Genomic DNA, 26913 nt, shown 5'->3' with positions numbered 1-26913 from the left:
GAAATAAGCATTATGAAGAAAAGATAAGCATTTTAAAAAGTACTGATATTCCCACCTAGCATCACTTTTTGAGGTGGGAAGTTTCCCTGTTCCAGGTTTAACCAGTACTTTTACTTAAATTATCAGTCTTAAAAATGATAATTTAATAATTCAGTCATCTGGACAGGTAACTTGGTGAAGAGTGAAAGGCAAGTTAAATTATTTTGACATGATCTTTAAAGCAACATAAAAATATTTAAGCTTGGAAGTTTCATTTCCACTTTAATAGATATTCAAGATGGTCTAGTAAATTGGAAAACTAAAAAGTCATTAATTAGCATTTAATAAAAACGTGCTGCTCAGAACTGTTCAAGGAATTCTTCCCAACTAAAGAGCTATATAAAAACTTAACATCAAATGATAGCTACACAGAAGAAAACTTGGCAAGCCCAGTATTTCCGGGATAATGCCGCACATATACAACCCCAGGTGCCTACCCTTACTTAACAAGGCAGGCCATGCAACAATTCCAGATGAGTTTAAGTTGTAAGATACTTGGGCAGTAAGAAAGCAATAAGGTAAAAAACCAACTTCCTAACTACCTAACAGACCAATAATTAAAAGAAATTTAACACCAAATAACAAAACCTAAAAACTAGATGGATTTAGCTTCCATTTTAGCACCAAGGACAAAGATTATGATATAAGCAACAGATTCAAAACAAGTATGAGTGCTTGATCAAAGTAACTTATAATGAAACCAAAAAACCCATTAACATTCTAACAGTTAGCTTCAAAGTACCTGGCTGTTACATAGAGCACATACCCAAAGACCTCATAAATGAGCTTTTAAAAAGTTTATTGTGCGTGTATGCATGACAAGCATTTTCAGGCGGGAATGACTGATTTTTTTTAAAAAAAACAAAGGGTAGCAGAGCAATAATACAAAGTCACTTAATGTATCTGTAAGAACTCTTTAAGGTTCTCTTTACCCTTAGATGGCTGAAAAGTTATCTAAAGAAAACCAAACAAAAGAAGTTATACATAATAAAAATTAAAATCTGATATAAAATATAAACTTTAATAAAATAGATCATTACAGTCCTTTGCCATATATGGTTAGAACAGGAAGTTATATCTTTGACCTATAAACATCTGTCCACGGTAGACTGATTTCAATTTATATTTTTAATGGTTTATAAATTCCTGGCTTAAATTATTACCAAAAGCCAGGGTAGGTCTCAAGAACTACCCTTTAACAGTGTTCCTCTAAAAAGAGATGGTCAAAATTAATTTCCTACCTTCGTTAATAGACTAACTTTAGTTTTGTAAATGTTCTAGGTAAGGTTTTAACATAAGGGGAAGATTAATATAGCACATAAAGAACTCTGTACTTTTTTTGCAACACTTCTGTAAATCTAAACTTATCTAAAAATAAGGTTTAAAAGAAATAAAACCTCAACTTCTTAGGACCATACTTACTTTACACTAGCAAATGTGCTAGGCAAGAAAAGTTTCCCATCGTTAGTTCAGCTATAGAATTAGTTACCAAGTATATAATAAACCCAGCTTTGACTGCTTTGCTATAGTAATTACCCTAAATGTGAGAAAGATAAAGCATATTTCTAGAGAAACAATTTAATAAAGTTGGCCATTTCTAAATTTTTTGACAGACTGAAAAAAGTAAAACATATTTTACCTAATTATAAATGTGTCTAGTGTCATTTAGGTTTTTATATGGGCAACAAATTCAGAGGTTCATGGAAATAACAGAAGTGTCACTAATGTAATCAGACTAAATACATAAGCTGTATCCAAAAGCAATAAAAAACTCAGTGCTTTGTAACTAACTCTTAGGTGTATAATCCACTTGCTTTAAATAATAGGTCAATCAAACAGAACATATTAAGATACTGTTTAGGGAAAATAGCCTCAAAGAAAACACAAAAAGAGTATATTAATCATTACCTCAAATCAAAATAAGTAGCAACTTTTCCTTAAACAATAAAGATCCACCCAATAAAGATTGTCCAAATGAACCCAGGTTCCTAAATTATAAAATATAACTTAAAAAATTTTAAATACAATTCACTATAAACTTATATACTCTAGCTGGGTACAATTTTTACTGCCAAAAATTTCTTGCCATGGTATTTCAAGAAAGCCTAGTCGACAGGTTTTTGGCAACAGAGCTAAACCATTTAATTACATAATTACATCTAATAGTTATTTGCTAAGGGTAGTAGAGTGACATATACTAACTCTTTAATTAAAATTGTACCTTTGCAAATTTTCCATTACAAAAATTCCACTCATCCCAAGGAAAAAAAACACTCAAGGGGCTTTGGAAATAATCATTTTAATCTATGTAAGCATAATTCATGCCCAAAAAATTCTCCAAGAGTTTTGGCCTTCATAATATTTTCCATTTTCTTCATAAGCTCTGAACTACCTCAAAAAGTAAGCTATCCTTTAATGTGTTTAATAAGCATAAACAATCTAATTCTGTGATACCTATTTAATAAAGTACAATATATAATCAGCACTGTATCACCTAGAATTGTCAAACTGTTCATGAAAGCTGAAAAAAAATATAAAACAATTATGCTATTTAACATGTAATACTTGTCATAAAGCAAAGCCTAAATATTTAGTTTTCTGAAACTCTAATGTATTCCCATAAGCCTTTTAATCTAGAATTTTATACAGTTTACCATCAGGAAAGCCAAATATATACTTAATTTTTCTTTATATGTAATTAAAAATTTAAGAGGATGTAGGCTATGATTCAGATACAATTTAGCCATAACACCATACCAAGACCTTATAAATAACCAGGAGATATTTAACATTATTGCTTAGTCTTATAAAATGAATTTTAACCAAATTCATACCTCTATAGTTTTAGAATTAGTCCTCCTACAGAAAGTAACCGTCCCGAGTGGAAAAAACATTGTGGAGCTTTATCTTTTAAGATTTTCAAGTATATAGAAACAGAAACTCAAGAAAAAACTAATTAAAAATTTAACATTCCACCTTGCTTTACTAATTATGGAATAATAGAAAGAGATGTGAACAAGTGTTACTTTATATTTCTCTGCTTTATATTTCTCTGCTTAACATAATATTGTACTAAGAACTATTCTATGAGCTATTTTCTAGCTTCTTCAAGTATGGGACACAACTACAGTTCTATTAGTGAGAAGAAATGAATAATCAATTTTAGGTAACTCAAAAAAAAAAGGGAGGCACAAAAAGATAAACTGACTTTGGCTTTTAAGAACCTACAACCGTTGACCCTGAAACGCCAGATTCAACAACAACAACAGAAAAAAAGATTACAGCAGCAAGCCAACACTTCACCACACATTAAGAATTCTGAAATAGGTAATAACTTTTTATTTCCTCTCAGTTCATTCTGTTTTATCTTCTTTTTGTTTTTCCTGGGTTTTGGTTGCAGGCAGTTCAAGGCTTGCCCACTGCATAGGTTCAGCTTTTCTCATGGTGATCTCAATCTTTGTTGCAGTCATAGTTACATAACTTCGCTTTACATCAATCACCTGCAACATATCCAAGAGAATTAAAGTAAATCTGGGTAGTTTAATTAGTCTTAGAGGAAAACACTGGTCTTACTTATGTTAATTATCAAAAACCCAAGATACTGATGCCATTTCTATACCTAGATTTCAACATTTTGGTTAGAATAACCAGAAGTCATATACCTATCTTCCATCAATTGTTAATGTATGCCTTTTATTATACAAATGGTATTTTAAATTATAAGAAAAAATTCTGCTGGATTCTTAATACTTACACCCCATAATTTCACATTTTGATGAAATTCCTTCTCTCCTTCAAATACAATGTGCACATTTAACTGAAAAGATAAAGAAAGTTGAGTAACTGATCAAATCCAAACGGAAGGTTTATGATATAAAACAATGATTATAAAAATGATAAAAATCATTTACGCTATTTTAACAAACTGCCAATATTGTATTTTTTATTTCAGAAAACCATTAACAGAAAAGAAAAATTAGCTTGAAGTTTTAGATTGAGAGAACTAAGTACCATATTATTTGATAAATTTTCTAAGCTACTACAGTATCTCCAGAATGCTTCACAAATAACTACTATGTAGAAATTTTCATTTAAAATAGTTTCTGTTAAAGTAATTTCAAACTATTTTTTCAAATGGGAATGTTGAAAAGATCTTACCTTAAAATCAGCTCAAATAAGAACAATATTACATCAATACAAAGAATAAATGCATAAAGACAATTTTTAGTCAGAGATATTTAGTGTACTTACCAATGTACTATTTGCTACTACTTGACTAAGTTCTGGAAGTGAATTTTTAGCATACACTGAAATGGTCACTTGACCCCCAGTTTGATGCCAGTCATGTCTACATGGAACAACTTTTTTCCCCTGCAATATAAGACAAACTTTATGAATTTACAAAGTGTTACAAAATCTCTGAAAAAGAAGAATTTGAACCATCTAAGTGAGAAAAAATTACCATGTGCAACTGAGCCCTTAACATTTGTAAGGGCAAACTTCTATAGTTGCCATCAAAAAGTATGAACAATAAACCTTATCGTGATACAAAAAATCTTTATAGTTTTATGATTTGAGAACATGCTTATTCCTTCTATTTGATTTTTTTTCTTTTAGGGCCATAGTATTAGTATACATTGAGAAAGGCAATTTGAAAACTCCTACAAAACTTTATCCAGTTTTAAAATTCTGCAATCTACCAAGTATAGTCATAAAAACATACTTTGAAGTGAGAAAGACATGTGCTTAGTGGTATAACCAGGCAACATCTCATGAACAGGAACCTTTATTTTCTATAAACTGGAATTTGGAAAAAAGTAATTGACCATTTACAACTATTTGTTATTGTTATTGAATAATTACTTTCACATAATAATATGCAGAAAAAAGTGAGAATTTGTGAAAGTAATCTTTTGGTTAATTACTATTATGGAAATAATTATCTACCAGTGGTACATTGCTGTATCAGCAACTATTTATAAAAGAGACAAATTGTGATTTGTTTTGTAAATGAGGATAAATTAGTCACATAATGCAGGAACCTGTGAGGCACTATTGTTGTAAAAAACAGTATTTACATTTTGGTACAATTATACTAACTGAATTTAAATTACTTTTATCACTTACATGTTTTTGCCTTAGGCCACTGGTTTAGATACTCAATACTTGATAAATGCATGCATTAAAAATAACAAAAATATTTCACCTGGGGTTATAGTCTGAAAACTTTTGCATATAATAGAAAACAACAGTTTAATTATTCAAACTACATCTTTCAAACTTTTGGACCTTGGAGAAAATACAGAAAGACTTCACTTTTTGCTAAAATATTCCTAGAAGTTTTGTGGTAGATGAATTATTATAATTTGAGGGATATACAGGGTGGGGGAAAAACAGGTTTACAGCTGTTCATATGGAAAATAATAACAATTATTAATAAATACAAAAATAAACTGTTTCACGTACTCACAACTGTAAACCTACTTTTGTCCCACCCTGTATTTATAATCTCCAACCAAGTGTTATTAAAAAACAGAAAATGTGGAATACTCAAATGCAGAAGAAATGAATTCCTAAAGCAATCTGAAAATTTACAATTACTTTTTAAGTTAAAAGGCACATATACTGAAAAGGCTGACTGCCTTGGGTTTATTAGTGCCAATGCAGCACGTAAATCTAATTTAATACATTACAAACTACATTAATAATAGTTATAAACATTTATTTAGCAATAAATTGCTTGCGTTTTTACAACTTAATGGGACTTGGAGGGGAATTATTTGTGGAGCCTCAAGTCTTTTTAAAAAGCTGTCCGGGGAAGTAGAAACTGATGCTTTCTTTTTTCTGTTGATAATTTCCCTGTAGCAAGCAGAGACATTCAAAACAATTCCAACAACTCTGCAATCCTCCTTTTTGGACACCAGATGAAGTATTTGTGCATCTGTAAATGGCTGAATGAACGTTTAAGAGGCCAAAAGAGAATCAGAGGTCTAAATGATCAAATAACATAAAATGAGCAGAAAGTGATTTTTGTTAAACAAAAAGTGGGACCATGCCTGGCCTGGTGTGGCTCAGTGGTTGAGTGTTGGCCCATGGACCAGGTGGTCATGGTTCGATTCCTGGTCAGGGCACATGCCTGGGTTTTGGGCTCAATTCCCAATGAGGGGTGTGCAGCAGGCAGCCGATCGATGGTTCACTCTCATCACTGATGTTTCTCTCTCAGAAATAAATAAAAACATAGTAAGAAAAGGGGGGGGGAGTGGGAACAGACCATGTAATTACAGAAAAACATGCTCTACTTTCTCCAGGCTTAAGTATTTCATAAACATCTATATACTGGCATCAATATATTGGCATCAATGATTTTATATATATACATACATATATATATTTTATTTTAAATATGTCTTTATCTATTTCAGAGAGAAGAAGGGAGAGAGAGAAACATCAATGATGAAAGAGTCATTGATTGGCTGCCTCCTGCATGCCCCCTGTTGAGGATTGACCCCGCAACCCGGGCATGTGCTCTGATCCGTGAATCAAACCTCGATCTCCTGGATCCTAAGTCAATGCTCCACTGCTGAACCATGCCAGTCAGGCACACTATAACTATTTTGATCAAAGGGCATGCTCTGGGAGCTTGACTCAGATTAATTTTAGTTTTTAGGCCCATCAAAACTCTACTGCATGAAGGACCTTTTTTATTTTAATCTAAAGACAGCATAATCTAAAATTTTAAAAAATGACTCAGATGAATACACCCTAAAGTGTTATCTTGAAAAGGTTACTTACAGCATCCTTAGCCGTCCACATGTGTTTCCCTGTGGTACAGCCCTCTTGGGCTAAGAAGGTATTAAAATCAGAAGTTTTTCTTCTACAACAGCTCCAGTATTTCATCCTTTAAATTATCATAGAAATATTTCAGAAATAAAATCTCACAACCAATTAAATCCAGAACTATCATAGTGAGAAGTGTGATTTAAAAAAAATCAATAAGTGTGCAACTTTAGTATCTTACAAGTGTCTAAGTTACCAAACAGTTAAAATTATCAAAAGACTAATAATTTTAAAACCAGAATGCCATTTATTACAGCAATTTTGGAGTTCCTAAAGATGCTTAAAACCACTACAAAATTATGAATCAGCTTTTCACCGATAGCTTATATTCCAGTACCTTCACGAAGCTATCAAAAAGTGATATGACCAAGGTTTTATATCCTCACTTTTTAATAACCTAGGAAAGTGAGAACATGCAAACAAACTAAAAAATAAGGTATGCACAACCTGTGAAGATCAATCCCAAAGTAGGTGAAACCCATTATTACATAGTGGAGGAAAATCTAACACTAGAAGATAAAAATTGCAGTAAAACTTTGGATTTGATTCCTGAAGAATAGTAGAAACAGAATGAAAGATTTTAAAACACTGTGTTTCTATAAACTACAGGGTAATATAGAAGAGAGGCTCTCAACTGAGGGCTGTAGGAAAGTATAACTTTTCTAACCTCTACCATAAAGTTTTAATTAGGCCCGGCCAGGAGTGGCTCAACGGTTGAGCCTCGACCTAGGATCCAGGAGATCACGGTTCAATTCCCAGTGAGGGCACATGCCCGGGTTGCGGGCTTGATCCCCAGTCAGGGGCGTGCAGGAGGCAGCTGATCAATGACTCTCTCATCATTGATGTTTCTCTCTCTCTCCCTTCCTCTCTCTGAAATCAATAAAGAAATAAAAAAAAAATAAAAAGTTTTAATTAGTAAGTTACCCTTCATGGAATATAGGTACTCCAGAATGATATACACAGACTTCTTCTAGACTCTGTACACCCTGATATGTCTAAAAGAAAAAAAATAAGAAAAAATATTAGCTTCATATCTCAATGTTACATGTCAAACATATTTGTAGTACTGGTGACCTCTATGAGCTAAGAAAATGCTCAAGGAATAACATGACCTAGAAATAGTCATAAATTCACCCAGCCATTCCAATAAGAAATGATTCCTTTTTGAATATGCTTAAGTTTCAGTTCCCTATGAAAAAGGCAAATAGGAAAGTAGGCAAAAGGATGTATTAAGATACTTTCAGACTTTTGGGTATGGGGTCACATCCAAGCATATTCAGGTAATTAAATTTACAGAATATTAAAACCAAGAGATTAATCTCAATAGAAAAAAATAGTTACAGTATGATTTATGTGCAGAGTAAACTCTGTGTGGGCATTATGAATTGATATGGAAAATCTAGTAAGCAATTCTGGAAGTTCTAGAGTGATGATTTCTTATCCCTATGAAGGGTAAAATGAGCTGCAGACCTATATATATATCCAGGATTTGTCTGGAAGATCCGGGCCCCATTGCTGCTGTAGGTGAAGGCTCTACAGATGAATTCACAAAAAGTTACGTTAATAAAACATAAATGCAGCCAATAGTATATTTTCTCTCTACTTTGGTTTTTATTGCAACCACCTACAGAACAGAGAATAAAAGTTTGTGTATTTACATTTTTGTAAATCCAATGTATTGGGTGTATCTCCTAAAGATATACTGTAAGTACATGAAACTCAGTAAGTTAGATTCTGAATTTACCACTGTTGCCCCCAAACTTCGTCTTCCCACTTTATTTGATGGCACCATATCTACTCAATCTTCCAAAGCAAAATCCTATATGTCCTCTTCGATTTCTCCTCTAACTCTACACATATGTAGTCTATCACAAAAATGTCAATTTGACTTGAAAATATCTGTTTAATTTGCTAACCTTGCTCATGATCACCAGCAGATTTTAGGCAATGAGACTATACTGACAGATTCTGATTCATGGCCTTGAAGTAAGTAGATCTCTTAAAAAGGACACAGGAAAACATTGGTCACAGAGGAAAAGATGGACAAATTGCATTTTACTAAAGGAGCCTTTGGTTATCAAAAGTCATTAAGATAGTGAAAATTTATAGTATCTGTTTCTAACAAAAAAACTTTTAGCTAAAAAAATATAAAGAATTCCAAAAGTCAATAAGAAAAAGCAAACTTAATAGAAAAACAGGTAAAAGATTTTTTGCCATTTCACAAAAATGGTACTTTTGGTATCAATATCCAAATGGCCAATAAAATTACAGAAAGGTATTCAATTTCATCATCTGGAAAGTTAAAAACACAATGGGAACACTACACACCCACCAGAATGGCTAAAATATAAAAAACTGTTATTACAAAGTGTTACCAAAGTGTAGAACAAAGGAAACCAGCCTAACACTGCCGATAGCAGTGTAACTACAACAGTTTTGGAAAACTACGTGCAAGTATCTGTTAAATCCGAACATATACACTCTATAGTCCAGCAATTCCATTTCTAGTCATATCTCTAATAGAAATGTTTACATTTGTTTCAAAAGTCATGCACAAAAAGTTCATGGTAGCAACAATCCAAAAAATTTAAAGGGAAGTAGAAAGGAAAAATTGGCACAAACAACGGCATACTTTAAAGCAATGGAAATGAACAAACTGCAGCTACACGCAACAAAGATAACTAACATTTTATTAGGCAAATCAGACAGACACAAGGGTACCTGTTCTATAATTCTATTTACATTAAGTTCAAAAATTAGCAAAACTAATCCATGTTGATAGACAAATGTGGTTAGCTTTGAGAGAGGGAATAATAATAGGAGGCATAAGAAGGGCTCTGCTTTGTGAAAATCCCTTGAGCTATACACATTTGCATGTTTTTAAATGTTATATTTCAGTGAAAAAAATTTAAAAATTTTCTTTAATGGCCTCCATAACCTGAAGTCTAACTTTTGAGCATTATGAGTCTTTCAGGAAATGTCACCATCTTACCTCTTTTAATTTCAACTTCACACCAGCAAATTCTGTACCATTATTATTAACTATTTATTGTTTTCTGCATACTATTTCTACCACCTCTGCTTGGGATATCCATTTCCTTTTTGTCCATTTACAGGACTATCATTTGTTTTTCAAAATTCACCCAGAATACCTTCTTTCTGTGGATCTTTCTCTACTACCCTACCACTTGCACTGTCTCCCTTCCCCCAAGAATTAATCATTCTCTTTTATCTACTACTTCTACCTTTGTGAATACATTTTTATTTCCATTCCTAAATAAGGAAGGTGACCTCAAACTTAACATGAGGGTAAACTACAAACCTGCTCTCCCCAACCCTTCTTTCTTGGTCAATGTGTCACCACCTAGATGCCAGTGACAAAACCCCTTCCTTCACTTCCAGTTCATTAGCAAGTCCTGACAATATTTCAAAATACCATTCATTCTACATGCATTTGCCATGTGCCAGGCACTGCTCTAAGCATTTAAAATACAGCACAGAACAAAGCAAATAAAATCACTTCCTTGTAAACCTTATATAAGGAAAGGGACAGTTAGATGAAACAGAGTATTAGGAAAATAAGTAGTATGGTTGAAGGTATAAAAGTGCTATGGAGAAAAAAGTAGAGTGGAAGTGTTGGAAGATAAGCAATTTCACAGAGGAGGTAGAAGCCTCACTGAGATGTCTGATTACATCCCACATTTAACCACTTGTCGAAAACATACCCTCCAACCCCACTGCTTGGTCTTCCACAACAGCATCCTAACTGGTTTTCCTTTTTCAAATTCCACTCCCGTCCCATTTTATTTGCCACTTTGCAGTCAAAGATAGAATTTTAAAACCCCTCCTTAAAACAGATAATCGCTTCCCATTATACTTAAATAAAGCCCAAATGCCTCACTGCAGTTTATAAGGACCTCCATGTTGCCTACCTCTCTCTTCCACTACCTACACACCCATCCAAGCCCCGCTGATCTTTCTCATAATTCTTTGAATAGACAAGCTCTAAAGCCTCTACACATACTACTTCCAAGTCTACTCCAAGGTTTACTTACCTCATCCACTACATTACTCAGATTTTTGATTTAGTGTCACCACTTCACAAAAGACTTCTCTCAAATTCAGATTTAAATAGCTTCACTCTATTTCCTTGTCGTCATAACTATCTGAATTCATTTTAATTACCTATTTGTTGATTTCTTCCCTACACTAGAATATCAGCTTTACAAGGAAAGAAATTTCTGCTTTATTTAATACTATGTCCCTAGCCCCGAAAACAATGTCTGGCACATAGTAAGTTCTCAGTGAATGCTGACTAAATTAGAATCATTTAATCCCATGATTCTATCATATATGATGCTCCTCAGAGACAGTCTCTTATCCATGTTCATAAGCCATAGCTCAGTGTAGTGCCCAACATATAATAGGCACACAAATGTCTGTTGAATTGATTCACTAAATTGCCCTTTTTTCAAAATTAATATTTTACTTCCATGACTCAACACAAAATTTACAACATATACCTTTGAACACCCTCCATTTTTACATGAGGTCCCAATCTTAATTTCATCACTGTCTTCTTCTGAAATAAAAAAAATCAAATGAGAAACATTAAAATAGAACACTTTAGTGACATTCTTCAAAAATAACCTTTTCCATAAAACAAGTATTTAAAAACAAAAATCTAAATACAAAAAACACTAACATATTAAAATTAAACAATTTAAAATTAAAACCATTTTAAGTAACTAAGTTTTCTCTGTGACCTTTCAAGTAATGTATTTAGAAAGCTAATAAGCCAACTACTGTGACTAGGTTTTACCTATATTCCTAAGATGATATATGACACATTTCTATTCTATAATATTATATCCAAATATCTTAAACTTGTGAAAGAGAAATCATGAAAGGGTATTTTCCCCTCATGGTATTAGGTATAGGTCAGAGAATACCAACCCCCTATATTTTATCTCTTGCATAATGAAACATTTACAATCATCAAAGAAATTTAACTCACTGTTAAAATAATAGCAGTGAACTGAAAAAAAAAAAAATTTAATTAACAGACTCTCATTCTGAAAAAAACCACATACCCATTCTGTGGTTTAATTGGTGTTTAAGAAACAAATAAATTTTTACTACAATGTGCTTTTTCATATTTATATTCAGTAAATTATACAGCTCTTATCTCTTTTAGATAACTGGTTAATTGTACAGAAAAAATTACAACATACAAAACAAAATCTTACCTTTGCTTTTTTCATTCCCCGATGATAGTTTAAGTTTATCAAGTGCTTGTTTTAGGGAGGCGGATACTTTTAATTCCAAATTTGTCATTGGTTCATCTGGGCTGGAGAATTTTGAAACTTTATTACCATCATTGATGTTCCAAAATATTTTTGTACTAAAAATAAATATACTTAACAGCCTATTTATGGAAGAAGCCAAATAACTTGTGAATGAAGTTTTTCCCATTATAATTTTTTAAAATTCATTTTTAGAAAGAGGGAGGGAGGGAGAGAAACATTAATGTGAGAAACATGAATTGGTTGCCTCCTGCACATGCCCTGACTGGGGAATCGAACTGCAACCTGGGTATGTACCTGGACCGGGAATTTAACCAGCCACTTTTTGGTGTAGAAGATGATGCTCCGACTGAGACACACCGGCCAGGGCACGTTTTTTCCATCAAAAGGTACTTTATAATTAACTGCTATAATGTATTAAAATGCCTAAGTTGTAACAGAAAAGGTTTTGATATTAAAATACTAAGTCTCAAATAATCATGCTATTGCCAACAGATTAAACTATTAATCAGTAGGCTAATGGGAAGGAAACAAAGACTAGCAATAGCAGTTTGTCAAGATGAGTATCTCCAAGGAAGGCACCATGATGTACTTTTATATTCCTTGCTTGAGCAAAATGCCGAGCATATAGTAAACAACCAAAAAATATGTATTAAGTGAACCCATATTCCTACTGGTGGAGATAATTCACTTTGTGTGGACACTGATATAGGCATCTATAAATTCAGATACAATTGTATCACAAGGCAATTTCAGTATAGTTAAAAAAGAGTAAAAGCATCTCCTAACATTTCATAATGGTTAAGTGTTGTATGTACAATCTGTTTAAGGCCATTCAAATAAGTATTAAGAATATTAATAAATACAGCAATGAAAATAGAAATCCTAGGTCATGTATTCTACATCCTTAATTAAATAAACCTGTGATGTTGGAGGCCATTAACAAAGCACATAAAAACCCATACTCTCATAATCTCTATAATACCACCAAGTAAATTTAGGATAAAATATTTAATTTCTCTCACTTCCCCTTAAGTAAAATTATTAGTTCATTATTTAAAGAAAATAGTAACACATATTGCCAATTATAGTATTACAACTACACTGTAATACTTCAGCCAGCAGGGCATTCATAATCTCTCACGATTATGAATAAGATGAAGATGGAATAAAATCATTCTAAATAGTTGGTTTAAATAAACATCAAGAAGTCTCTTAGGGTTATCTTGGAATGGTATTATTTAATATGCTATGAAGTTATTTAAGTTAAGATCAATAAAGGAAAAGTTGGGAAACCCTAAGTCCACAGTGTGAATAAAATATCAACAGGAGTCATATTTTAGGCCAAACCCCTATCTGTTTTTTGATTCCTATTAATTTTGGTTCTAAAACAATTCAACACTCAAGTGCAGCATGAAGAAGACCTGGTGTTAACAGTGGTACCCAATATGCGTGTGTAGGAATGTAAAATTAAAAATAAAGTCTAGATGATTAGAAGATAAGTATGAAGAATCTGTATAATTCTGCAAAATGAGCAAAAAGTATTTTAAAAATACTTTAATGGATATGCCATGTAAATCAAATCCATTAAAAAACTTGTCAGTAATAATGAAATTAATAGTTTCAGGAATCTAAAGATAAAAGATGAGTCACTAGGCTTGTTCTAAGTGGTAAAATATAGACAAATAAAAAAGAATTTGGCTCAATACAAGGGAAAATCATACACTGACTTAGTAACAATACAATGGACCACTATGAAACAAAAGGAAATTCTTCTTTACTAGATTTGAAAGGGAACTAAATTATTCTTCTGTCAAGAATGTCCTAAAAGTTATACAAGAAACAGTAGAAAAAAGGAAAGGAAGACTTCTAAGTTCTTTTTCAACTTTAACTGATTCCTGGAAAAGGACAATTCCTTTACAGACTTTCACTACACCACAGTGAGAAAGACACAAGCCAAGGTACAGGATGAATGTGTGGCTACCCTAATTATGATGGTGCAATGAACACGCATGGAATGAAACTTGCTGTGTACATACATGGCCTCAAGTTGAGGGGGAATAAAAATGAAAGACAGATCTAAAGGAAAACCAAATGGTAAAAAAATTGGTGACCTGAACAACTGTTACAAAAGGAATTATACAAAATCATAAAAGAAAACACCAGGAACAAATGCTATTATTCAAGTGTGACAAGAGCATGCAACTGAAAAAGTGTACCTTGGCCTCTTTATTGCTTCTACTGGTTTAGGGGCTTGAATGATGTGCTCCTGAAATTTGGGCTTCAATTCAGATAGTTCCTTCTTCTCAGTAGTCTTGACTTCAGGTTTAACGGGCTCAGGTGGCTTTTCACTATTATGTTTACCTTTTGTACAACCCTGTTAGTGAAAGGTATTCATTAAGAGTTATCCGCTCATGTATTTCATATGCCATGACAGAAATACTATTTTAATTCTTTATTAATAAATACTACTGTGGTTCCTTCACTTTTATCAGACTTATTTTAAGAAACTAAAAATATTATTCCAAATTTGCTATATTTGTAAATGAGTTATTAATCTGAATAATGCATTTTTTTAAAGCCTCTGAATAACACTTCATAAATATCTACTTAACTCTATTAAACATACAGCACAAACTTCTTGTTTATAGGAAACAAATTCTGGGGATCTCACAAAGAGAACTCTACAAATTATTTATAAAAGATAGCCTTAGTTTGACCCCCAGTTCTGCTACTAACTAGCTATATGACCTTGAACAAGTTCATTAATCTTTCTAACTTCATTTTTTCATTAGTAAATGGAGATAATGGCACTTAAGATATTTTTGAGAGGATTAAATAATAGAATACTTGGCACTTCTGGCAGGTGGCAAACATTCAATAAATGCTAGCTACCTTTTCCATATTCCACTGAGTCATACATACTAATTTTAACATCTCTGAAATCAAAGATTAACGACATGTCATTTAATTAACAGCTTTAGTTTTCTTTCTTAAAAGTATACAAAATAATGGTACATTTTGATGATATCTTAGATTTAATAAAAATGTATTGTTCCTAGCTGAAAATGCATTAAATTATTGCCTCCTGCCTTCCATCCTCTTGATATTCTTTTAGGACTACGAACTTCTCGCATAAACCAAAACTGACAACTTGAAATTTTAATCTCTAACACAGATAGATATATTCCTATTTCAAAGGCTGTAGGAGAGAGGTGAGCTCCATTTGAAAAATACAATCTGCAAGTTAACAGGGACCAGTCTGAAATTGAACTCCTTAAATCTGGAGCCTCCCAGAATATGTACTCTTCAGTAGACAATCTAGAAAGAAAATGAATACTTACTACAATGCTTAAAAAATCAGAAAAATCAGTTGTTCTTCTCTTACAGCAAGACCAACCCTATGAAACATAAGAGAGAAAAAACTCAAAACTGTATCTGCATGAGAACTACAACCCAGTAAAATACTCTATTTGTACTTATCTTCTCAAATCTGGAAGCGACTTGCATATATATGCATTTCACAGTTTTGAAGTGCTGTAAATGACTTATCTAACCAAGTGAAATGATTCTGTCTTTTAGAAAAACTGTTACAACTGATGATGTGTTGTGATCTATCATGAAACTAAATACCTTAAAAAAGGGAAACAGAAATTTCTTCTGTTTTTAAAAATAGTACTTAATTTTTAGAAGAAAACCATTTTATAATTTCTAAATATATATTTTAAAGGATCTGGGGAGTAAGTGAAGTGCTTTACTTTAAAAATCTGGTAAGAGATAATAATTACAATAATATAGTTCCTAAATATTGTAGCTATTCCTTAACAATAAGAGTTCTACCTATTTTCAGCACAACATAAACTAAGGTAGCAGCCTAAGCTCCATTAGATCTTTGAAGGTTAAATGATCTTTTCAGTCAGAAGCATAAAAATATAAAATTGTTACGCACTGTGTAATTTCTGAACAAAAAATATCAACTGGCTTATCAAAAAACGGCTTTAAGTTTAATTCCAGCGTAGCACAGAAAATAAGGAAATAAAAAGGCAGCACTCTCAAGACTTTAGAGGCCTGAAATACAGACTAAGGGCCAGCTTTGCACATACCTATCTGGGTGTCGTTGTTTTTCCCAATATACTGCTTGAAGAATTTGGTAGTGATTATTTTCACAATATGCACTTAGAGGTTTTTCTTTTTTTTAAAGAAAAATACAAAATTTCCATTATTTTGAAATTTAATATTCTTTTACTCTAAACTGAGATGTAGATGAAAAGTTACTACAACCTTAGAGGGTTTATTTAGCATTAATAACATAGTCATCAGAGAAGTTATTCCATGCAAGAAAACGCTTTATTGTCTTAATTATATATGAAGAATATTATCAGGTAATCTGGGGATACTGGGATACATACATGATATAGACTAGTTGTTCCCAAATGCCAATCTAGGATCCATGGCAGTCCTCAGTGAAATGAGAAAAAAGGAAGGATAAATTTAAGTATGTGAGTATAAGGTGGTTGTTGTTTCTTAAAAAGGGCTGACCTTTTCTCTAAATATGCCTCTTCTAATCTGAATATTAACATGTTCTTTTTTTTGTTAATGCAATGTTTAAATTCTTACTTGGTCAAATAGAAAACTGGCAACCGTAGACACAATACTGATTTACGTATTTTGTCTAAAATCTACGAAGCTGTGAAATCCAGTAGTCTTGGAAAGTCTAGGTCTTCAAGAAATGTTTATAGAGACAATAATAAACAGTAGGACTGGAGAAGAAATAAAAATACTTCAAGGTAAAATAATTAAGATTACTTAATCAGAATAATTAACAGTTGTGTAGTAAAAAAAGAGGGATGGACTGAATGACTGGAAAGTTAGCAATATCATTACTAGCAGCAGCAAAGTTGAGAGGCAGGCTATTTTTGGAATAAGAGTCCACTGGTTTTCGGCTGCCAATTACACACATAAATGGAAATATGCCATTTAAGGATAGGAAAGAATTAACAAAATGAGAGAAAATAGGAAGTCGAAGACTGAGAAGCCAATTATGACTATCCTTAAGAAATTAATTGGAAGAAAACATCATAGGAGAAGAAAAAAAGAAAAACATACAATAAGAAAATAAACATAGAATAAATCATAGTCCAGGAAAGTTAAAACTCCCCAAACCCTGGGAAAAAAAAATCCTGCAGAATCACAGTTTCCATCCTTGTAAATTTATAAAAAGGCTAAAAAAGATATGAAGAGGAGTCAGGTCTCAACTTGCCCTATTGAATGTTTGTTCCTTTTTCCTCACTTAGAACTAACCAGAATAACATAAACTTGATATTTGCTTGTACATCTTTGTTTAGAGTTGGCTATTTAACAGATAAATGTCAAAAAGATCCAACTACCCTCTGAAAGGTATTTAATTGGAAATTCAAAGGGGATCAACAATCTTTAACCATTCAATAAGACTGTTAATGTTCCCAAGAACAAGTATCAAAACCTAAAACCATGGCAGCCATGCTGAAACATTTTCTTTTTAAGATAGACAATGGAAAACGTACTATATTATCATAAAATTTAAAAGGTCAATAAACCCATGAAAAATCTGGACAAAAAACATTCTATCATTTCACTACTTCTCCAGATCAAAGTACAGGTGGGAAACAGGTGGCATCTCTTTTCTGTTTACTCTAAACTTACATGTCTGCCCTGGGACTGGCACCATTAAGTGTTTATAACAATCTTTCTTAAAATCCAGAGCAGCTCTTATTAGACAGGAGCTGTCTGACAGATCTGAAATTAGGATTCAAGAAAACTGCTTTCATTTCCCTTAAAAATTAGGACAGTGAAGAAATGAGGGGTATAGAAAGTGAGAATTGGGATAGAAACAGCAATTTTATAACTGGAAAAGACCTGCCTCTGCATTTAGTGTAGTACTTGCTTAAATCACCCCAAAACGGTCATTAAGAAAGCAGAGTCACAAAAGATGAGAAAATAAAGATTCAGTAATACAGCTCTAAATTTACTATCCAAATACAAAGATGCTGAAACATATCAAGTTCCTACCTTTAATGCATCATGAAAGACTGGGACACCTGGGTGGTATGTGCAAGCATCTGGTCAAAAACAGGAAAAAAAATCACTTAATAATAAAGAAATAACATTATTTCATTCAGGTGTTAACATTTAATCTTCTTTCCAAATGCAGAAAATACTTTTCCTTAAAAAAAAAAAAAAATCACTAATACTCGAATGTGATGTATATAACATTGTATGAAAGTAGCAATAGTTAAAGTTCTAATTCAAGAGTATTGATAGCTATAGATAAAAATAATATAAAAAAGCTCAAGTATAACAAATTATATTCTGTATTCCTCTAATCTTTGTAGTAAAATCTGTTTAGTACCAAAACTTTAATCTCTAAAATTTTGACTGTCATCTTTCAATTCTGATTTTACAAAAATACGATCAAACTTAAGTGTTCTTATGTGTATTGGTCCATAAGATTACCCAAGAGATTCCCTAAATAGATATTTTAGAAGAACAGGTTCAAAAGTTTAAAAACTGACATAATATCTAATCGCTAATTTAACTTTTGTAGACAGGTGTCAATTCCTAGATATGAAACTCATTAAAAAGAAGTTGAAGTTCTACACTCTATTTTCACTATTATTAAAACGTCAGATAATAGAAACACTTATTCCCTGGCTGAGGGAACCATGAGCTTAGAAAAGGCAGGTCAGTTTCACACCTGTGTAATTGTCTTATAAGGCTGCTTTGCTCAATCTTCATGCCTGCTTAGATTTCAAATGTTACCACCTGTGATTCCTGGTGTTGCCTTAAAATGACTAAATACTGGTACTTAAGGAAATCTCCCTATCCTTGCGTTAACAGCCAATATGGTTTCCTAACTTAGTAACCAGGTGTTACCTAGATACTATGCTAGCAAACAGAACAAGAAAGTTTGAAGTATTTTCATGGCACAGTAAGTAAACCCATGGATTAGAAAGAAGCTATTAAGGGCAGTTGTGGAATTAAGAACTAAAAAAGGTTCAAAGTAGAAATGAATACGCTGAGGGATATGAAATTGAGAGGGGAATCAAAGTAGTGAACAGAGAGAGTATTTTTAAATACCAAATTTATAAAGAGTCAGGGGCATAAAATGTATAACGTATGACACAGTAAGAGGCATAATCATAATAAAGTTTTGGCAGAATGGCAGCAGCAACAAGTCAGGTCTTAACCATACAACTAGCTTTCAAAAGGAAGTAACAAATAGACAAACAATCTATTCTCCAGCCTTTCTGTATCAAGTTTATTAGTTTTTCTCAAAGTAATATTTTATGGATAAGAAGCTGCCACATGGTAGTGGTTAAGAGCCAAGGGCTTTTAACACTGGCTCAAATTCTGGCTCTGCCTCTTGGTAGCTGTTTCAATTTCCTCATATATGTAGATTAAATAAAACACTGTTTGTGAAGTGGTGCTTTTTCCAGGGTAACTGTTTAACACACGAAAGTTACCAATCAGGTTTCCTTTAAACACTCATTTAGCTGTGTTTCAAACTGAAATGTCTATCAGCCTAGAAAGAGGCTTGTTATTTAGTCAATACATGTCAAACCTCTCCCATTATACAGAACTTGCTCGTAACCAAGTCCACAGTTTGCCCTTTGCTCTTGTATTCTACTCTGTATCTGTTTTCTTAACTTTCCATTCTATCAACCAATCTACTTGAGTATTTATTCTAAGTCTTTTGCCATTTGACTTCCAAAAAAATGGCTGTATCTCCTCTTAATTTTAGGCTGATATATAACACCCTATAAATAAACATACTGTCTGGTATAACAAAGCATCAGCCTTCTCCCTTTATTTAATATTAAAGTAGAATATGTGCAGATACTAAGGCCGTTTATTATTAGTATTATTATTGTTAACCCTCACCCAAGGTATTTTTCCCATTGATTTTTAGAGATAGTGGGAGGGAGGGAGGAAGAGAGAAACATCCATTTGAGAGAGACTCATCAATGGGTTGCCTCCCGAATGTGTCCCAACCAGGGTCCAGGATCAAATTTACAACCCAGGTTATGTACACTTGACAGAGAATTGAAACCAAGACCCTTCCGAGTGCCAGCTGATGCTCCAACCACTGAACCACACCGGCCAAGGCAGTTCATTTTTCATAGGCTACCAATAGCAGAGGGCTTCAAAACTCCTCACTCCTCGATTATGTCATCCACTGAAATCTCACCATTTTCCCCTTGAATAACTTCATATTAATATCATAAAAATGTCCATCCACAACAATCACTCGAGTACTGTACAAAGACTGGATTTATCTTTTCCTTACAATCCTGCCAACTGTCTTATTTTAAATGATGTCACCAATTCACCTGTGCACCAAGATAACTATTTCAGACATCGCAGAGGTGAAAACGATTTTAAAAGGCATATAATTTAATCACAGTGTGGAACCATGTTGAGACCACGCTGAACTCAACTTCCCAGAACAGTGCCTACTTCACAACGTTGTTGTGAAGACTCAAATGAGATAAAGTAATAACGTCCATGTCCGGCACATAAAAAACATACAGTAAGTACTAACTGAATTGAGAAGGTGTCACTTCTGGCAATATTCAGAGAACCAACTCACTTCTTTCTCCCATTTGCCAATCAAAATTCAAGTTCACTGACCATTTTCTATTTTTTGGCTGGTCACTAACCTTCACTTTACATCCTTAACTCTGCACCTCGGTGCTGCAGAGATAACTCAACCCCTTTATCCACAAGGTGGCTTGTTGTTTATGTATTTTATTTTGTTAATCCTCACCGGGGGATATTTTTCCCATTGATTTTTAGAGTGGAAGGAGGGAGGGAGGGCGAAGAGAGAGAAACACCGCTGTGAGACACTTGGCTTGGCTGCCCCCGCAGCTCCCTGGACGGGGCGGGCATCGAGCCCGCCACCGGGGGACGTGCCCTTGACCGGGCCTCGAACCCGCGACCCCTCGGCGCGCGGGCCGAGGCTGCAGCCGCCGCGGCACCCGGGCCGGGCGAGGCGGCGCGTTACTCACACGGGGAGGCCACGGCTGGGCCCTCGCCGGCGGGCGGGCCGCGGCTCAGCGGCGTCAAGCCAGGGCAGTCTCCCCAAGCGAGCGCGGCCTCTCTCAGTCAGTTCCTAACAGGTTCTGCCCAGCGCGCCGACAGGCGGCTTCAGACAGCCTTCTACAGGAGCGCGGCCAGGCCCAGCTCACGTCCGGGGTCACCTGCCCGGCGCCACATCCTCCGGTCTCTGCGTCCGTCTGTCTGTCTCCCTCTCCCTGCGAACCAGCCGCCCACCGAGGCCGGGCGCACCGGCCCCAGGCGGCGGCGGGGCGGGGGCAGGTGCCCCCAATCACGGCCCCTCCGAGGGAGCGGGGCAGGTGCCCCCAATCACGGCCCCTCCGAGGGAGCGGGGCAGGTGCCCCCAATCCCGGTCCCTCCGAGGGGGCGGGGCAGGTGCCCCCAATCACGGCCCCTCCGAGGGAGCGGGGCAGGTGCCCCCAATCCCGGCCCCTCCGAGGGAGCGGGGGCAGGTGCCCCCAATCACGGCCCCTCCGGGGGAGCGGGGGCAGGTGCCCTCATACACGGGCCCTCCGAGGGAGCGGGGGCAGGTGCCCCCAATCACGGCCCCTCCGGGGGAGCGGGGGCAGGTGCCCCCAATCACGGCCCCTCCGGGGGAGCGGGGGCAGGTGCCCCCATACACGGGCCCTCCGAGGGAGCGGGGCAGGTGCCCCCAATCCCGGCCCCTCCGGGGGAGCGGGGCAGGTGCCCCCAATCACGGGCCCTCCGAGGGAGCGGGGCAGGTGCCCCCATACACGGGCCCTCCGAGGGAGCGGGGGCAGGTGCCCCCAATCACGGGCCCTCCGAGGGAGCGGGGGCAGGTGCCCCCAATCCCGGGCCCTCCGGGGGAGCGGGGCAGGTGCCCCCAATCCCGGCCCCTCCGGGGGAGCGGGGCAGGTGCCCCCAATCCCGGCCCCTCCGGGGGAGCGGGGCAGGTGCCCCCAATCACGGCCCCTCCGGGGGAGCGGGGCAGGTGCCCCCAATCCCGGGCCCTCCGGGGGAGCGGGGCAGGTGCCCCCAATCCCGGCCCCTCCGGGGGAGCGGGGCAGGTGCCCCCAATCCCGGCCCCTCCGGGGGAGCGGGGCAGGTGCCCCCAATCCCGGGCCCTCCGGGGGAGCGGGGCAGGTGCCCCCAATCCCGGCCCCTCCGGGGGAGCGGGGCAGGTGCCCCCAATCCCGGGCCCTCCGGGGGAGCGGGGCAGGTGCCCCCAATCCCGGGCCCTCCGGGGGAGCGGGGCAGGTGCCCTCAATCCCGGGCCCACCGGGGGAGCGGCCGGCCGCGAACACGTGCGGCCGCGGGGGACGCCGCCCCGGGGTTCGGGCGGCGGGGAGGCGGCAGACGCCGTTGCCGGGGTGCCGCGGAGGGCCCCGCGCCCACGGGGGGCGCTGCCAGGGGCGCCGGCAGGCACCTGAGCCGGGACGGCGCGGGGACGGCCCCCGGACGCAGAGGGCCCCCGGCGGCGCCGGGGTGCGGGCGGAGAGGAGGGGAGGGCAGGCTGGCGGCGCCTCTTACCGTCGGAGTTGCTCTCGGGGTCGAAGCGCTGGCCGCAGCCCCGGTTGTAGCACAGCAGCGCCATCTTTCCCCAGCGACGCGACTCAGGCCCGCACACCCGGACCGCAGGCCGCGCGAGCGCAGCAGGCCCCTCGCCACCGGTCTGGCTGCGGGCGGCAGCCGGCTTCCGGAAACGGCCGCTTTTGCGTCAGAAACCTTCGCGAACGTTCCGGTCGCGCAGGCGCAGAGGAGGTGGGCGGGGCTGGGGAGGAGCCGGGGGCGGGGCTCCAGCGGGGCCGCGGCGGATCGCGCCCGGGTCTTCGCGGCCGGGGGTGGGGCCCTTTGGTCGCTTCTAGAGAAACCTAGAGGGCGGAGAGCCGGGGCTTCCGACGTCGCTCTGGCCGTGGGTGGCTCGCGCGCATCCTGCCCTCTTAATCTCGAGACTGATTTAGCAAGGTCGTCGGTGTTCTGCCCCTCGGTGCTCGAGCGTCTGCAGACCGCGCAGGTCCCCGGCGTCGTGCGACTGGAGGTGGCTGCAGAGCGACGCGGGGTGGCGGGCGCTCCTCCCGAGGGTGCCCCGCCTGCCTTCTGAAGCACTGCCCAGATGCGGGCCCTGGGAGCGATTTAATTACGAACTGCGGTCCAGTCGCTGTGAAAACGCCGAGAGCTTAGAGATCAGACTATCGAAGAGCAGTGTGGGTCAGATACGGGGCAGGAAGCGGTCGCGGTTGCTCCGAGGCCCGGGGTAATTGTTGCCACTTCACGTTAGTCCCCATTGAGTTACTTTGTCTCGATCCTGGATCCTCCAGCCCCGGGGCCTCGGGAGGTTCCGCCGAGCGCGCTGGGAATAGCGCGGCGGGACGCTAGCGGGCGCTCGCGGGCGGCTCGAGCTCCCACCTGGGTGCTTCCCAGCCCGGGGTGTTTGAGAATAAAAGCAAACGCGTTTAGGTGTGTGTACTGAACAACCTTAAAATATTGCACCAGTAATTTTTCAGTAGAAGTAGAAAGCGATACCGTGTTTCTACCGATCCCAACTCTGTTAATGAGGGAGGAGCTCACAATCCTTCCACCCCAATAAAAAAGACTTCTTGTTTTCCCACGTTCCCCTCCTCTTTATATTTAAAAATATTAAATTTGTATGCAGTAATTCCAACATAGATATATACGATATTGTATTCTTTACTTAACTTGAGGGTTTACCTATTTTATTTCATAATCATCATTGTGAATGAAGTAGTATTCTGTTGAATAACTGAACTATATAACCTCCTTTTAATCTCACCAACTTTCTTTATTGAACATAAGCTTCAATAATCAACTTACTGTATGTTGTTTTTCTTATTTTAGGTTACCCCTCAGGATAATTATTGAGAAATACAGTACTGGAGTAAAGGGCATAAGCCTTTTAAAATAAAGATTTTAAAGGTATATGTTGCCAATTATTTCCAAAAGGTGATACTGATTTGCAATTTCTCCAGCCACGGATGTGAGGAATAAACCGTAGGAATTGATCTTACCCAGTTAGAAATGGAGAAGCTTAGAAAGTTTTGACTGTGGCCAAATCCATTGTCTGCGTATCCTACCATCACTAACATTATTAGGATTATTAGCAATTGGTTTTAATATTTAGTGTCAGCTCTTTCAACTATAGCTTTTTAAAATCAGAAAATTATAAATGCTTATAATAATCTAAAAATGCAAAAATATATTAAGAACAAAATCCACAGTGATTCCACCACGCAGCTTAAGTAAGTACTAAATCACTAAAGTAACTCCTTGATAGTTTCATTTCCAGTGTTTTCAGTTTCTTTCTTCTTTTACTTCCCCCCCCCCCTAGGCATTTATTGGATTACCAGGTACCAGGAATACAGGAACTGTGGTGTTAACATGCATAATTTATATAGCCTTTAATTCCAGCTCCTGATCCCTCTCCTCACCCAACACACACACACTATATGGACTGTTACATAGTATCTTGACATTATTCCCATGTTATGAAAGTGTTGCTATAGAGTAGTTAAGAATGGAGTTTTGGAGTCAGACCAGGATTCCACCCTGATGCCTAGCTTTACTATTATTTAAAGATATTTATTATATACATTATATGTTAATATATAAATGCATATTCATTAAATAGGTACATTTATTTACTTACAAGAAATATATTAAAAATGTATCCATTGCTTACCACTAGTCTTGTAGCTGAAGTTTCCTCATTTTTGTGGTCAGATGAAGTTGGTCTTCTAGTAGAATCGTCAGGAATAGCTTATGAAAACAATATCCTCTGAGTTCTTGCATGTTTAAAACAACTTTTTCTACAGACCTGAAACTTGAAGAAAGGCTTGAGTGGATATAAAATCTTTTGTTCATATTTGTTTTCTAAACATTTTTGAAAATATTGCTTCATTATCCTGATTTCTGTGTTGCTTTTTTGGACATCTGACATGTTGAATGCTATTGTAAATTCAATTAAAAGGTTCTACATTGAAAATAAAGTTATGTTTTTACTGTAACAATATGAATACCAGTTTTATTGGAGCATAACATCACAGCACAGTCGTCTTAGCAAATTAAGAAACTTATGAAGGAAAAATATACTTGAGGTTAGTGGTGGTGGTGCATGTATAATTTTATTCATTTAAACTGTAATGGTATACTAATGAAAACAGAACTCGGTGAGAATTTGCAAATATTTATTTTTATTAATCCTCACCCAAGGATATTTTTTCCATTGCTTTTCAGAGTAAGTGGAAGATAGTGGGGTGGGGAAGAGAGAGAAAAAAACATTAATGTGTCCACATCGACTGGTTGCCTCCCGAATGAGTCTGGACTAGGTCCTGGGAACTAACCTGCCACCCAGGCATGTGCCCTTGACCTGGAATCAAACCCTTGACCCTTCCGTGTGCAGGCCAGTGCTCTAACCACTGCGCACGTGGCCAGGGTGCAAATATTTTTCACATAGAATAATGGAACTGAATTTGGGGAGGAAGCCTATGTTGAGTGAAAGACAAATTTAGGAAAAGAAAGTAAAACCTCACTCCGGCAGCACGTTTTATTTTTGCTTCCCTGTGTCAATCAAACTTTTAGAAATGTCCCAAACTTATTTCACTACTCTAAATCAATATACATGTCCTACAAGCCGTAGTGCATATTTTGTAAATGATTATCCCAAAACTTGGTTACTATTTTTTTTTTTCTCCAAAATAAAGTGGAACATCTTTAACCAAAATAGTTCATAAATTTGGATTGCTTAAAATCCCTCAGCTTTTGAAGGCCTTACTGAATTGCAATTTTAAAAACAGATTACAAACTAGAATACATTGGAACATATCCCTTCAGTGTCGGAGAAAATAAATAAATAAGGAGAACTAGAGATGATAATTTTGTATATTTAAAAAACCATACATTTATGTTTATGCTCTTTAGCAAGCATGTGCGCGCACACACACACACACACACACACACACAGAGTTATGTGGAGAATTCAACTTTGGTAATGTTACTCATATTTGAATCTCCACTATTGGCAGCAATCCCAAGGGAAGTAATTTATTAAATTCTCACATCAAAATTGTAAAGGACATTTTCTTACAATAAATTCTCATTTGTTTTTACTTTAGAAAATTTCCAGTCTAAGATGGTATCCTTGTTAGTTCTAACAGCATCACAAAACGGGAGGTGAGTCATCCCCATTTCACTCCCCACCTCGCATTCTCTTGGCCCACTGTTTCAGGCCAGTCATTTTGGATGAACCTGAAAACACCTCATTTCATCTGTGTCACATACCTTTCGCTCTGCAGTCCCAGCCTTCTCTGGTGCCACTGTGCAAAACGCCTGTAGAGTCCAGCCAGCCCTTCACACGCTGACCAAACCTGGAAGTGGGAGGTGAACGTTCACTGGTGCAACTCTTGACCAATGTCCAGGAGGAGACTGGTGGGTAAATGCTTTGATTCTGTTCTCGGGTAGACAATTCTGAGGCATAGTCTGTAAGGCTTCTTAGAGCAGCTGGGCCCCAGCTACTTACCTGTGGTTATAATACTGCTCAATAGTACATCCTAGGATTCCATTTCCTTCCTTCCTTTCTCTTTCTAGTTTCCCACTCTCCTTCTGAATTAATTTTCTAAAATAAACTATTTACTAGTTTTTGTCTCCTGCTCTGCTTTCA

At 37.4% G+C, this 26913-nt stretch overlaps 1 protein-coding gene across 1 annotated transcript; it reads right to left on the bottom strand.

Annotated features, from left to right (window-relative positions):
• Positions 1 to 821: 821 nt before the first annotated feature.
• Positions 822 to 23269, bottom strand: CHORDC1 (cysteine and histidine rich domain containing 1). The gene is made up of 11 exons (XM_081155687.1): positions 22770 to 23269; positions 18231 to 18280; positions 15527 to 15583; positions 14402 to 14559; positions 12126 to 12226; positions 11400 to 11458; positions 7801 to 7871; positions 6832 to 6937; positions 4291 to 4410; positions 3794 to 3856; positions 822 to 3539 (listed from the first exon to the last, which is right to left on the bottom strand). The coding sequence occupies exons 1-11, from the start codon at positions 22831 to 22833 to the stop codon at positions 3393 to 3395; spliced, it is 996 nt and encodes a 331-aa protein (XP_081011813.1). The 5' UTR covers positions 22834 to 23269; the 3' UTR covers positions 822 to 3392.
• Positions 23270 to 26913: the final 3644 nt, after the last annotated feature.

This window comes from Miniopterus schreibersii (assembly GCF_964146895.1).
Source record: "Miniopterus schreibersii genome assembly, chromosome: 12".
Classification (NCBI taxonomy): Eukaryota; Metazoa; Chordata; class Mammalia; order Chiroptera; family Miniopteridae; genus Miniopterus; species Miniopterus schreibersii.
Note: the sequence above shows the minus strand (reverse complement) of the source record. Positions and strands in the feature narration are given on the sequence as shown.

Excerpts from the sequence above, each read along its gene's own strand:
- CHORDC1 (XM_081155687.1), bottom strand. The coding sequence starts at position 22,833 with ATGGCGCTGCTGTGCTACAACCGGGGCTGCGGCCAGCGCTTCGACCCC. Across the intron at positions 12,227-14,401 it reads GAAGCAATAAAGAGGCCAAG|CCCAGATGAACCAATGACAA; the intron begins GTACACTTTTTC and ends AAAATTCTCCAG. Across the intron at positions 7,872-11,399 it reads AAAATGGAGGGTGTTCAAAG|ACATATCAGGGTGTACAGAG; the intron begins GTATATGTTGTA and ends TTTTTCTTTTAG.